Below are 14,657 nucleotides of genomic sequence, written 5' to 3'. Positions count from 1 at the left end.
GAAGACCTGCATTGTCACAAAACATTCTATTTCAATAAATGCTGTTTTTAAAACCTTCTATTCTTTAAAGAATTCTAAAGTATCATGGTTTCCACAAAAATATTAAGCAACCAAAATATACTTTCAAAAACAATTATATATTTTACAGACCCCTAAACCTCTAAAAGGTTGTTTATGCATATGCAACTCTCACAACTGTGCAGTATTGTTTCTTATAACTTTGACTTTGTAACTTACATTTTTTAATGTTTTACTTTGAGGTGGAACGTGCAAAAGAGCTACAAACAAAAGGGTTTCCTAATGAACAAATGGCACATTTTTCTCCAACCGTTGTAGTCTTTCTAAAAACCAGTTACAAAAGAGGCTGAAAGCAAGGCTTTAAATGATTTTGCCAATAATCACTGTCTATGTCCATCAGTGTGGAGAATAACAATGATTAGTTTGTCCTACAGGAAGACGAGATGAGCTATCTTACCGCCCATTTGATGATACAAGAAGTCGGTAAAGAAGCAGGGGGAATTTCTTAACAAAGTCAAATTTCGTTTATAACATCCTAATTCAGAAACAGTATACTGCCAGGGTCAGTTTCCCAGACACAGATTAGGTCTGGTCTTAGATCTAGTAATGGTGTTAAGAGCGATTCCTCAGTGGTAATTTAGTTTAGCGCCAGCCCTTGACTTCACCTGCATTCAGGAAGCAGTATTTGTTGTCTCTCAAACCAATAACTGGTGGAAACAGGTGTGGGCATCTACATACGAGTAATGTGCCAATGCTTGGAGCAGCGCTCCTTTGCCCTCTCTGCCAATTGCATCATTCAGTGCTTCCATTCGAATAATTGTTTTAGAGCATGCACACATTTAATCTGGCTAATGGCAAAACTGTACTTCAACACTCTTTCTTAAATGACATCCTTTTCCTAATTTTTTTTTTTTTTTATCCCTGTAATGAAGAGTCTCTCCATTTTCCAGTTGACCAGGCTCAGCAATAAATGCATTTCTCATCAGAAGATAGGTCCGTCTTGCGTGCAAAAGCAAACCATTACCAGACTGAAGAGCAATTTGTCACAATGATTTTCGGCACAAACAATGCACTTTTCAATCCTCTCATAACCGTTTCTTCACTAACCGATGAGCTTAGGTAAAAATGACAATTGTTAGTGTGCTGTCTAACAGTAGTTACAAGAGCACACAACACATGAATTTATGATGCTTCCGTTGATACTGCAAAAATAATTCAGCTCCGACGGCATCATACTCACTCTCACTTTCCCTATGCTACAACAGCAAAACCAGAGCAACTGTGGATTACTTAATGTATTCCCGAATGCAGGGAGATATTGTTTTTATTCTTCCGAGTGAAGAGTCTGTAACACGATAGCCTTTATTTCCCTTCGAAGACTACTTTCAGACAGTAAAGAACTTTCTTCAGATGCTCCTGCTAAAATGGGTTTTTCTCTTTTCAAGTGTAAAGCAACAAATTCTGTATGGCAGACCATCAGCTGTGGCTTTCAGGAAAAGCTCCTCACTTCACCAAACAGATTAGCTTCGCAACACAGCCCATAAGTGCTGCAAATCAATGGGCTTTGCCTACATATAATCATGGCTTCGGCAGTATACCTCTCTACTGGCTGGGGCTGTAGACCAATAATCTTGAATTGGCTAGGAACTGATTCCCGTTGCTTTAGTTATATAACATTCCCTGTATCTGCGCTGCGCTGAAAAGGCTTCGGGGTGATTTTCTGAGAGTATTTGAGGTCAAATGCGGCTTTTTTTTAAATCATGGAATAAACAGTCAATCTCATTAACATTTATGTCTTTCAAGGGCATCACAGGCATTCGTTTTGCCAAGCACCAGAGATGCTACATCAGGACTCAAACCAAGGAGCTGCCCAAGCTGGACTCAAAGACCATCGACATAGAGGTATTTTAATCTCACCAAACACATCTTTCAGCATTCTGCTTCCTTAAAACAGGAAAAAAAAATAATGAATTTTGCAAAAAATGAAACTCGCTCCAACCATTTATCCGCAATCCAACTAACCAGCAAACCCACGCATACTCCCCAACCCACCTCCACCATCTCATCATCCCCTCCAGCATTTTCCACAAAAGTATAAACTTGGTTCTCCTGTGGCCGTGAATCCATCCGAAAGTCCACAATCCCATAACCTCTTTGTGGCACACATCAAATGGTGTTTGCCGTCAATCCTGAACTAATATTAATTTTTAATCATCTCCTCTGAAGCCTCAGCCCAAATAGCCTTAAGGAGAGAGAGAGGGGTCCTTGAGAAAGGTAAGCCATTAAAATGGTATTTGAAGATGTTTGCTCCGTAAATTTCACTTGACTCAGGGCTGAAGTGATTCATCTCTGTTCTCCTACTCTAATGGCTGTGTCTGTGATGCTCGGCAAGAGTGATGGGCGAAATTCTATCAATCAAACATCCAATTTATCGGTGTCATGGAGAATGGCAGGCGGCTTCGAAAGCGCTAAACTCTCTTTCCGTCGCAGTTCATATCGAAAATGGAAGTGTGCGGCAAAGTGTCGCACCTCTCCGATTTGTATTAAAAACACAGTGATCTATTGTTGTCACAAGTTCCCAGACATCCTCTTTGACTTTTGGAACAGAAGGTATTATAGGCAGAAACAGCCTGCATGTTCTCTTCCTCATCGTTTTAATGTCGAATCCATGTTTACAGATACTAATTGCGAAGCCAACGCCATATGTCGCTGCCATTTCTCCCTTTTTTTTTTTTTTTTGCTCATTGTGAAACCTAATTAGATTTTTCGGCTAAGCTTTATTTCACAGATGTGAAATCAATCAGAGTTGGCCAGGGCTGAAGCAGTGGGGCTAGAGAGAGAGGGTAGACGGAAAGAGAGCGAGTGATGCGCCTGGTTCTCGAGGGGGGACGGGGACACATGGTGCAAGATGGAGCAAGCTGTTCCTACCACAAAGACGCAGCTAACCAGGAGAACATTCACAGAAATGATCTCTCATTTATTGGATAAACAGACTAAAGAGTGTAAAATGCTAAAAATGCAAGCTGTGGGCTTCACACAAAGATGACAGAATTATTTAGGCTTGCTAACTGCCTGATTACATTCCTGCTTTCTCTAAATCTTAGATTATATACATACCAGCATGGAGGCCTGGGATAAATCAGGATGCTATTGAAACCAAAGACTGCTTGCCTGTGGACGATAGAGAGAGCAAGAGAGAGAGAGAGAGAGAGAGAGAGAGAGAAGCAGGTCGTTCTTTCCAAGGTTGTGAGCATGTAAAGGAAGTAGAGGTTAAAATCCACATTATTAGCTCCAAGTGCAGCTGAGCCGCAGGGCATGCGACTGTGGTCCCAGAGCAAGCTGCCTTAACACGCTTCACCACAAAACAATGCTGGCTGAGGAGAAACTGCATGCCACTGATAAGGAAATAAAGCAGCCTACGAGCACGACCAGGTGACAAGCATAAATTGTATGCTGCCAGTTTGTTTACCATTTTCAATTTATTCAGTCTGGGAAATGATGAAAGCGGTAATCCCTGAACTTCCCACTGGTCTCCAACTGCCCAAATGTCTACGATGAAATCATGGCCTGTCTTCCTGCACAACCCTTGAGTCTCAGGATAAATTTGGTAACTACCTCTGTGTGTGCACCCTCTCTTTTCCGCATCATCATTGCTATTTATACTTTCCATTTCGAGGTTTACATGTAGTTATGAATAATTGCATATAATTGCATCTTATCTATTATAGCTGATAAGAATTACATTACATTATTATAACGATAAGAATTAATTTTTTTTTTAAGTGTTAATTTCTCCTTACAGTGTAAAAATTTTCACAGCTGTTTTTATATTTTACAAAGAAAGGTCATCACAAGTGAAACATCTTATTTGGCATTAAAATTCTTGGATCCTTTAAGATCCTTGGCATTAAAAAATGTAAAACTCCCGGACTAACCCTAAGAAAGATATTTGTTAGCATTCCTATTCATCTCAAAGGCATGCCTTTGGAAGAACATGCTTTGAATTCTGCATTTCGCTCATGGGTACTCAGTTCTGGACACAACCGTTTTGAGCCAATCCCCTGAGGCATACAGTATTGTTCAGAAATTTGGGGTCAGTTTGACTTTATTTTTTTATGAAATTAACATTTTTATTCAGAAAAGATCAATTAAATCTGTTTAAAATCAAGTAACATCATTTATAATGTAGCAAAATATTTTTCACTGATAATAATTCATGTTTCTGAGCACCAAATCAGCAGATTACTAAAGCATCATGTGCCGCCCGCTACATTATTATTTTTTTTTTTTTTTTTTTTTGGATAACACTAGAAAAAATAATATTATAATTATATATATATATATATATATATATAATATAATATATATATATATATATATATATATATATATATATATATATGGATGCTTGTTTAAAGCTACATTGATGAATGGAGAAAGAGGCATTTTGATGGTACGATTTCAGCATTGACCAGCAGGGGTCATACTAACTGGGCCATGCTAACCAGCCAAACCTTGACCCCTTGGTCGAGACATAATTCAGCTTTGCTCTTTTCCCTTCAATGCCTCTTCCGCAACTTTTAGATGTCTCAAGAGAACCCACCCTTAAACTTATCTGGCTAATTTCTCGAAAAGTGTGATAAAATGTTGTAGGATCAGTGCCCTAACCTTTGTTTACTCGTATGAAAGGCACGCTTTGCTCGAGCAGTCAAGATGGCCAATTAAAGCAGCCTACTTGCACTGCTGGCCCTCGTTTTAATTTTAGGCTAAAACAGCATCCTTCACTGCTTGAGTCATGCAGGCTGTCCTCCTAGTCATCATTAGTTTAGCGTGATTTGAGGGAAAGGGGGCCGGAGCAAAGAAACTGTCTCAAAGGCGCAACGAGTGAAGCTTTTAATCAGGCGGAACTGGAACCGTTACAGGTCAGTGCTGTGTCACTTCCCAACAAACAAGGAAAGGCATCGAAAATGACTTCTAATAAAACAAGAGCAGCGGGATGAAAAAAGAGGGCTGAGAGGGAGAGCAAATGGAAGAGAAAGAGGGGAATCTAATATAAATGATAGTAGCTCAGACAATAGCCTCAGGATTCTACATCAAGCTTAACTAATGTGCAATTAAGCCTTAGACTGGGAGAAAATCACCTTGTAAAAATATTTGTCATGTGAGCCGTTTCTCTGGTCTCTGCACTAATTAACAAGGGAATGGAGCAGAGTTTGTTTGTACTTCTATTTACACATAACTACAAGCACAACAAACATATACCTCATGTGATTATATTACCCAAAGATGCTTTCTAGATCTCATTTAGATCAAACTGACATACGATCGCTATCATTAAGCAATAATAATTTACTTAACAGCTTATGAACTGCAGAACTAACAAATTAAGTACACTATTAGCAGTTGTATAATTCGTTTTATAATGGGTGACAAGGTGGATGCACCACAGTCTACTTTAATATGCCTAGAGCAGCGGTTCTCAAACCTGTCCTGGAGTACCCCCAGCACTGCACATTTTGTATGTCTCCCTTATCTATCACACCTGATTCAGCTCATCAGCTCATTAGTGGAGACTGCAGGACCTGAAGTGGGTGTATCACATACAGTATATGGAGACATATAAAACATGCAGTGCTGGGGATACTTCATGGAGAGGTTTGAGAACCATTGCCTAGAGCAGGGATAGGCAACGTCGGGCCTGGAGTGCCGCTGTCCTGCAGAGTTTAGCTCTAACCCCTAATCAAACACACCTGAACAATCTAATCAAGGTCTTCAGGATTACTAAGGCTACAGACAAGTGAGGATTTATTTCAGGGTTGGAGCTAAACTCTGCAGGACATCGGCACTCCAGGACTAACGTTGCCTACCCCTGGCCTAGAGAATTGAATAACATCTCAGTCCTTCCTCAGACCAACACAGCAGACAGACTTTAAAGTCATCTTAAAGTCAGATATATTTGTGTACTCCTATTGCTGTACAAATTAAAATGCAACACCACCAGTGCCTGCAGAAAAGGGCTTTTTTTTTTCAAAGCCAGGGAAGAAATAAGTGTTTTTTACAAGAAGGTACAGCTATAGTCTTTAAGAGAGGTCAAATTAAATATTTTAGCCATGGTCAGCAGTTACTGTAGTTCTCTGTTCCCTGCAGAGTAAAAGAGTGAAATGGTCCAAGACAATAGCATAAAGCAGAGACTCCAGCTTTATCTTGTTCTGGTTGTGGGAAGGAGACTTAGGATGCCTGTATGCGCAATAACCTGACAAACAGAAATGTGTTTGGAGGGTCGGAAAGAATTGGGTCAGTTTCAAGCCAAATGAGCTTCAGAAAGCACAACTGAAGTATCAATTTTGCCCTTGAACCCCACATACAGTACAAATATTGATCCTAAGTGTTTTGTTAAACTAGTCATTTTATTTTTTCACACAGAACAAAATCAATGCATAAAATAGGCTTTGAAGTGAAAATATGAACTGTGTTAGCAAGTTGTGTAAAACAGAATCTATTTCTCATCTTACCATATGCAGAACTGCTGAAAGACACAAGGAGCCAGTTGCAAACTGCTCAAACTGCTGACACTTCACTCATGACATTCATTTAAACAGAGACTGCAGAACTAAACAGAGGCTGTGACAAAGACACATCATTCACATTAAAGTTAAAACGTAAATGCGGTTAATTATTATAATGGCTTTATGTGATGATAGTTTAATGATTCAGATTATTTAACCGTTAAAACGGATTGTATAATTGTAGTTAAAAACAGAAGTCTGATCATTTGCAGTTTAGCACATTGCTGAACGCCTATAATAACTTGTGTAATAGAAGGTATCAGCATGCAAGATAACTTCCAAATTTAGCTTCAGTGGCCATCTGAACTCTGGTGCAATGCAGTTTATGGAAATGGTGAGAAGATTTAGCACAAAATTAAATCTTGGTGAAGCAATATCGATACCGTCCAAGTGTATAAAGCTTCTGGAACTCATTTTTATGTTTTAATATACTAAAGTGTAAAGATTATTATTATATAATAATATATATAATATTAAATAGCTGTGATTGACTGGTATTAGAAATATTGGCAATATTGTCCTTCACAGTATCCAGATCACCATGGTATGATCAGAGGATCATCCATCCCTATCTATGACCCAGTATAAATGCTTTTGTGTATGCATTAAAATGTACATTCTTTTTGCAGGTGAGTGAGACAGGTGAAGTGGACATGCAGATGGTGGACTCTCAGATATGGATCCCTGCTGAAGAACCAGTCTCCAACAAAACATTCCTGTTGAATTCCAAGATCTGGGAGATTTGCCAAGATCTGCCCATCCACTGGATCCACCCATCTCCTCTCAGAGGTTACAAACAGGGCTTCACTGCCTCGAAATCCAATTCATCCTTAGTAATAAGGTTTCAGAATAGCCTAGAGTCAAGTCTGTAATTTATTTTTCCCTCCACTGTTTGCTTGTACTTGTTTCTTCAATAGGAAGGCAAAAATAAAAATAAAAAAACACTGAATTTTATGGTTAAAGCTCTAGAAATGTCCTAAGCAATCATTGATCGACTGATCAAGGACACAATACTCCATGTTTTAAAGAGCATTTTTGCCACAAACCAACTTCTGTTTTTTCCAAATAAGGGCATTATAGTACTGGATGGCTTTATGTTCTTAAGGAAGATCAAAGAGGCCTTTTGTGATATCAGTTTTTTAGTAGCAAGCGTTACTGTCTTTCCTTCTGTGACGCAGATGCTGAATTCCACGACGTAGAGGACGTAGAGGAGACCCCAGAGCTGGAGGCGAGAGGACCACGTCAGGCTCGGGACGTCATGGACCAGTTACCAGTGAACGACTATGTAAGTATGAGCCCCAGGTTCATTACTAAAAGAGGTGTTCCAGCTGCGGGCAAGTCGGATAGTCATGCTCTCTTTCTTGGTATAAATCGTTCATTAATCGAAGTTCCCTTTCCGAACTTAAAACAGACCATGTGGACCACAGGGTATTGAAATTGCTCTATATATCTGCTTAAATCAGGCCAGTTCACTTAAGACTCCCTTAATGTCTTACAGCTAATGGAGAGGGATATTTAGCCTTCAAAGGAAGCAAGTTTGCCTTGCACAATTTTTCTTTGCCTCTCTTATGTAGTGATGTACAAAGACAGCCTCCCAAGGTCACTCATTAATGAATAGATAAATGTATTTATCATGCTTTAATTATCAAGGCATGGAGAATCAAGCGGCCAAAGAGTGTCCTTTATTGCATCCATGAAGTGAAGCATATGTTCAATGATTAATTATCCTGAAGCTGCACGCACTAATGCTTCACACACCTACGATATACAACTCCCCAACTAGCGTGCGACTTCTAGCCTCTAAGCACGAGGATGAGAAGACTGAGAAAAGAAAGAACTTTGTATGGAGGAAAAAAGGCACATTTATCTGCAGAGGCCCAGGAGCGTCTTTGCCTGCCCACCTCATCCAGCAACATGGTCCGCAACGTAGCATATAATTAAAGCAGACCCAGATGAAACCACCTTTCCCTTTTGAAATCCTCTCCTTATATCAGCTGGTTAATACACACCAATCCAGCCAATTCCAAGGCTAAGCACAGGCGAGCTGTGTTTGTGGGCAGAGTGATAACAAAGGCTTTTGTGAACGTCAGAGGGGATGTGGCTCCCAGTAATTGGAGTCTGGAGTCATGTAGATGCTGCTGGGAAGCCAGATATCCCAGACCTTTCAGAGGATCCTAGATGCAAGCCCTTCTTTAGCTCTCCCACCGGCAGACGTCTGCAGCTGGAAGAGGGAATTCATATTTTGCTACAGGTCTCTTCCTGTTGTGCACTTTTTATAAATAATCATCAAAGTTCCTGTGACAGAAGGCCTGAGATATACGAGGCTGACCTTTCCCCAGTCCTGCCACGCTGATGCGTTGTGTGCCAGCACAGCTCTGGATATCTTTCAAACTGAATAACTATCATCTGGCTGTGCTGAGAAATTGCATCATGGTCCTTGACCTACATTGGAAGGATAAGCCTCTGATGATTGGGTCCCATCAAATCTCAGACTCGTGTGCCTGCCGTAGTTGTTGATGGTAGGCATCGTGACCCTGCGTCCTAGCTGAAAGCATTCTGGCTTGCATATCGCTGACTGAACCTGCCTCCCAGCGTCCATCTGAAGTTAAGATGCTCTGTCCGGTCAAGGACCCCATGAAGATGAATTCATGTTAAACTTAGGATACTCTGTGGTTGAGATTGTCTGTCCGGTTAAGTATGAAGTTAAGATGAATTCATGTTAAACTTAGGATACCAAAATGAAACAAGATGAGGTTCCGGTCATGGCAGAAATAAGTGCCCCTTTGGAGTTTGGAGGCGGTAAGTCTTGTGCTTGCCAAGGATGAATTTATTTGATCAATATATATATATAATATATATATATATATATTCATGTTAAATATTATATATATATATATATATATATATACACATATATATATATATATATATATACACATATACATATATATATAAAATGACATAACATATATACATACAGTCTCTTGTTATATCATATACATATAATATATATACACATAGATACATATTATATAATATAAAACATATACATAATATATATATATTACTAAAACTATAAATTAACATGATAATATATACATATACATATTATACATTATTTATATATAGGAAATATATATATATATATATAATAACATACATTATCTACTATATATATAGATATACATATAACATATACATATAATATATAGTATATTATACATGATATATTCATATATACATATAACATATATACATATATACATATACATATATACATATGACCTATACATATTACATATATACATATATATATATATTCTATATATATATATATATATATATACATACATATATTGAGAATAGAGTGTCACATGATCCTTCAGAAATTATTCTAATATTAGAATATTCTAAATTATTATCACTGTAGAAAACTGTTGTGCTGCTTATTATTTGTGATAAATTATTTGACAAATGTAAAGTACAGCATTTATATAATATAAAGAAGCATTTATTTGAAAAAGAAAACATTTGTTTAATGTCAACTTTCCTGAATACACTATTAATGTTTTCAACAAAAAATAAATAAATCTTACTGACCCCAAACTTTTGGAATGGTGAATATCAAAACACACAGAAAATGTAAATCTGTAATAATTGAATAAAACAACTTTCTTCACTTGATCAGCTGTTCGAATTAACATTTCGATGAATTTCCAGCTTCAACAATAATTAAATTCCACCATACAATGAATGCAAATGTTATACATTTGTTGTAAACAGGATATCTAGATTTGATTCATAAGTAACCTGTAAAAGGGGTCTTTCTCCATCATTTGCTGAGAAACATGTCCTCCACAAGAGACATCTTTGTGTTTGTGTGCACTCCGATCAGTTCCAATCTGCTCCAGATGTCCCAATCAGTTTTTAGAACAGAACAAAATGAAGCATGTATATGTATGTCATAAACTAAATAAAGTGTGCTCAAATAAATAAATAAACAAATAGCGTGTTAAACAGATTTAATTATGTTTGAGACGTTAATAAGTTAACTTTGACAGTCCTGAAAGAAAAAATAAATAAATTGATGCATGAAGAATTTTACTCAAAATGTATTTTAGAATCAATAAAACCCTTTTGGGAAACAGTGTCTCTCTAGTGTCTTGATTAGCATCAAGATAGTGTGAAGTTTAAGATAATTTTTCCGCTCAGTAATCGTGGTTTATGAAGTAAATCCACAGAGTGTCAAGTTGAGAATCAACTGTATGATGTGCCACACCATAATAAATGAGGAGTTTTCATACTTCCTCACATTAAATGCTACTGCATCACGCTTTACGGGCTGTAACAATAAACATAACCGAGAACATGACAGGCTTTGTAAAGCTAATGCAAAACGCTACAGTCAGCTATAGGCACCTGTTCTTAATTACTCTTACTAGTTTATGCATGACTGACATCATGTCCCAGAGTACTTCACTTCTTCTCACTGACATATAAAGTCTCAAACATGAAGTTATTAACACTCACTTTCTCACTGCGGCAGGATAATCAGTTTGATTAATATACCTCCGCGGAACAATACCATTCATAGTCTGTTTGTTTTATCCTAATCACACATCATTTCACTCAACAAAAAAAATCTCCTATTTTCCCAAATAACATCCACCTTTCATGCTGGCAGGGGGCTTTTTCTGTGAAAGTCTGATAAAGCACACAGTGCTACACTGACAGGCTTTGTGCCGTTTCCAAAATGAATTGTTGTCTCAACACTCTTGACCCTAAACCTGACAAACATTATGAATCAGTAATTGTCTTTGTGCATTTGTGAGAGTAATAAATCAAAGAGTACAAGCATCACCCTGCTTTCTCTTGCACAAGTCTAATCATTAGAAGAATGCAATTTTCACTCCATTCATCATTGCATACTGAGCTCACGAAAACTCATACATGTGCCGTTTATGGAGAACATAATGAGAAATGGGACTCCAGAGGAGAAATGCATGTCATTATGCATCTTTGCACGCACATTCACAGGCACATTATAATTCACTGCGCTTCATCTCAAACCCAAAAAGATCAATAATGATAATAAAATACCTGTTTATACTATACAAACACCACAAATGACCATTTTTAGATGTCATTTTCATCTGGACAACACATTTCAAAGTGATTTTCTCCCCTCACGTTCATTTGCATCATTTCCCAAAAGGAAGTCTGAAACGTTGCCAGACGACCTGGAAAGATGTGGCTTTATCTGCCAATCTAATGCAGATCAGCAGAGGTGACTAGGTCCATGACAGTGTTTTTAATCAGACGGATAACGTCATATTGTCTGCGTCGTAAGCTTGGGCGAGATCGAAATGCAGTCAAATGAAACAGTGCGAGTCGAGGGTGCTATCTGCTCCAACAGTTATGGGAGATAGAAAGTTAAGTGGCACTTCTCGGAACCCATCTCGTTGTAGCGGCTGATCAAAGGCATGGCACTCAGCCCTGGGTAATCTGTAGAGGGCACGCATACACGATCACAATAGAGAGGGCCAAGGGCCATTAATTCTACCCAATTTACCTTTCACTCCACTTTCATTTAGCCCTTACACCAATTCACACCCTGCCTGCGAGAGCAAATAAACCGATCCTTGTTGGGTGATCATTACCCCGCTAATTGCTGTATGAACGTGCCATTCGCTTCATGCCAAAGTCAAAGGAGGGCATGAAAGTGCATGGGGGAGGGTTCTCATTTCTGAGCCGAAATGAGACCGGGGTCGCTGCTCGGACTCAGGCGCCAATGCTACGCTTTTATGGGAGTCGGAGGGCTGGGATGAGAGAAATAGTGTAATTATCTCGGTGGCTGCCAGTGTCAAACTCGCTGTGACTGAGAACAGACAGGCAGCGGGGTTAAGGAACTTGAATCAGAGATGCTAAGGCCAAGCGATGCCACAGGCGGCGTAATGGAAAGGTCAAGGGCATTATATCATATCTGATACCCCGGCTTGGCATATCAAAAGCATCTACTTTAAATGCCACTCTGATCCTTGTGACATATCCGAGCATGACAGGGTTTTTTGTCATTGCGTTTCTACACCCCATAATCACTCTTCATTCCCCCTTCAGAGCACTGCACCTTTTTATTGCTAAAATCAAGCCATCAGTCATGAGCCCTGTGGTGAGATTGCAGGTATATTGTTTGGCTGCAGTTCTGACCCTGTTGACTCACTCTCTTTGCAGAGAGAAGCGGGGATGGAGCTGGACAACAGCCTAGATGAGCAGGGCTACTGCTGCCAGTACTGTCGTCGGGGGTACCGTTACTGTCGGCGATACTACGAGCCCCTGGGCGGCTTTTGGCCGTATCCCTACTATTACCAGGGAGGACGGGTCATCTGTCAGATTGTCATGCCCTGCAACTGGTGGATAGCAAGAATGCTGGGACGAATTTAAGGATGCCGGTGGGAACCAGTGGTGCTATGCTGCTCAGGGGTACGCGTAGACCAACCTCATTTGTACGAAATGTCACATATACGCTCAAAACCTTTTCCATTCCTTGCGTAAAAAAAAAAAAAAAAATTTAAATAAGGCAAAACATTAGCTCATCCTCGGTGACTGCGTCTCTGTCATAATTATTTTTTTTATTATATATGGGTAGTTGATGAACAACCATCAACATCAAGATTTTAAGTTAAACAGTTTATAAATGCATAAGGGAAACTGTATATTTTAGGTGCTATTTTTCACAATTTCACCTTATGCCTTCATTAGTTTAATTTGTGGTGCTTCAAATGAATTTTTAATAGTACAAAAATATTCCATCTCAGAATATTTTCAACAGCATTTTGCTTGTAATTATTATGCATGCCATTTTTATGAGCATATTAATTTGAAACCACATGGAATATTAGCCTCTCAATTAATATGGTTACAAAAACTGTTATTAAACAATTAACTGTTTAAAACAGTGCTAGATGGAGTCTCATGTTAATGGAGGAAGTATATCATGTCAACTACCCATATATGAACATGGCTGCTTTCTGTAAGACTTATCCTTTTACCTGTCCTTGACCTGATGCTGATACTGGAAGTAGAACAGAAACAGGTGCTTTGGAAATGGTCAGTTACTGTAGTCTACATATTCCATGCAGGCCTTTCAAAACAATAGTGTAGATAAAGACATTGTAATTTAATTTGATTTAATTAACATTGATTTTATTTGGTTTTGTTTGTTTGCACATTAAGTTCAACATGACATGACCATTTCCATGGGCCCTTTGCTTGTCATGTTTATAATGGATGAGAGGCATTATAAGAAACCAGGTTAACATAAATAAATTCACAGTAATTTGCATGTTTATATTATGAACTATTGTGTTTAATGTATTTACGCTTAAGCAAGTCCCTGTAGAACTTTGAAAATTAGCCTTTTTAAAAGCTGTTATGTGAATTTAATGCGGTGTAGAACTACACTGTACACATATCACACGGCTATATTTAAGTAGTGACATTGCTAGCACCATAATTGCAGGTCTGGGAGTGTTTCAATCAATTCTTTCATCCAAGCAAATGTGTGCTCTATAAATTGCATTTACGTAATCGAATGCTCTTTTGTGTTTTTCCAGCAACTTCTTTCTGAATAAAACTGGTAAAGGTTTTATAGTCTGCTACTAATTTACTCCTGCATATAAATTAACATGTGCTTAGGGACCTTCAACTTTTTCAGTTTGTTTTCTTTGGGAAACAAACTCGATGACCTTGACATTATTAGCGTTACGCTCTTCCATTTCTGCACATGACTGAGCTATATGAAATCTAATAAGACAGACACAGCATATTATTTTAAATTATCATAAAGAAACCCTTGAAAGACATTACACTGAAAGCATACAAAATGCATCTATTCTGAGAAACCAACAAAAGAGCAAAACACAGGGCTTTCATCTTGAAACAAAAGATGCCACATCTGTGATAAACAACCACGCAAAGCCACAAAGCATTCCATGGAGGAAGTTAAAACTCACCTTGATGTTTATCTCTTTCGGATCCATGGTCAGTTGTCTAAATGTGATTTTCATCAGCCAT

At 38.4% G+C, this 14,657-nt stretch overlaps 1 protein-coding gene across 1 annotated transcript in view; it reads left to right on the top strand.

The window, feature by feature from the left end:
• Positions 1-14,229, top strand: part of LOC109105424 (tenomodulin-like) — a 33,424-nt gene extending 19,195 nt beyond the window's left edge. Inside the window, exons 4-7 of the mRNA XM_042738273.1 lie at positions 1,822-1,920; positions 7,214-7,373; positions 7,763-7,869; positions 12,816-14,229. Coding sequence (XP_042594207.1) covers positions 1,822-1,920; positions 7,214-7,373; positions 7,763-7,869; positions 12,816-13,025 — 576 coding nt within the window. The 3' untranslated portion in view covers positions 13,026-14,229. The remainder of the gene's footprint in view (positions 1-1,821; positions 1,921-7,213; positions 7,374-7,762; positions 7,870-12,815) is intronic.
• The last annotated feature ends 428 nt before the right edge of the window (positions 14,230-14,657 follow it).

This window comes from Cyprinus carpio, chromosome B14 (genome assembly GCF_018340385.1).
Source record: "Cyprinus carpio isolate SPL01 chromosome B14, ASM1834038v1, whole genome shotgun sequence".
NCBI lineage: Eukaryota > Metazoa > Chordata > Actinopteri > Cypriniformes > Cyprinidae > Cyprinus > Cyprinus carpio.
Note: the sequence above shows the minus strand (reverse complement) of the source record. Positions and strands in the feature narration are given on the sequence as shown.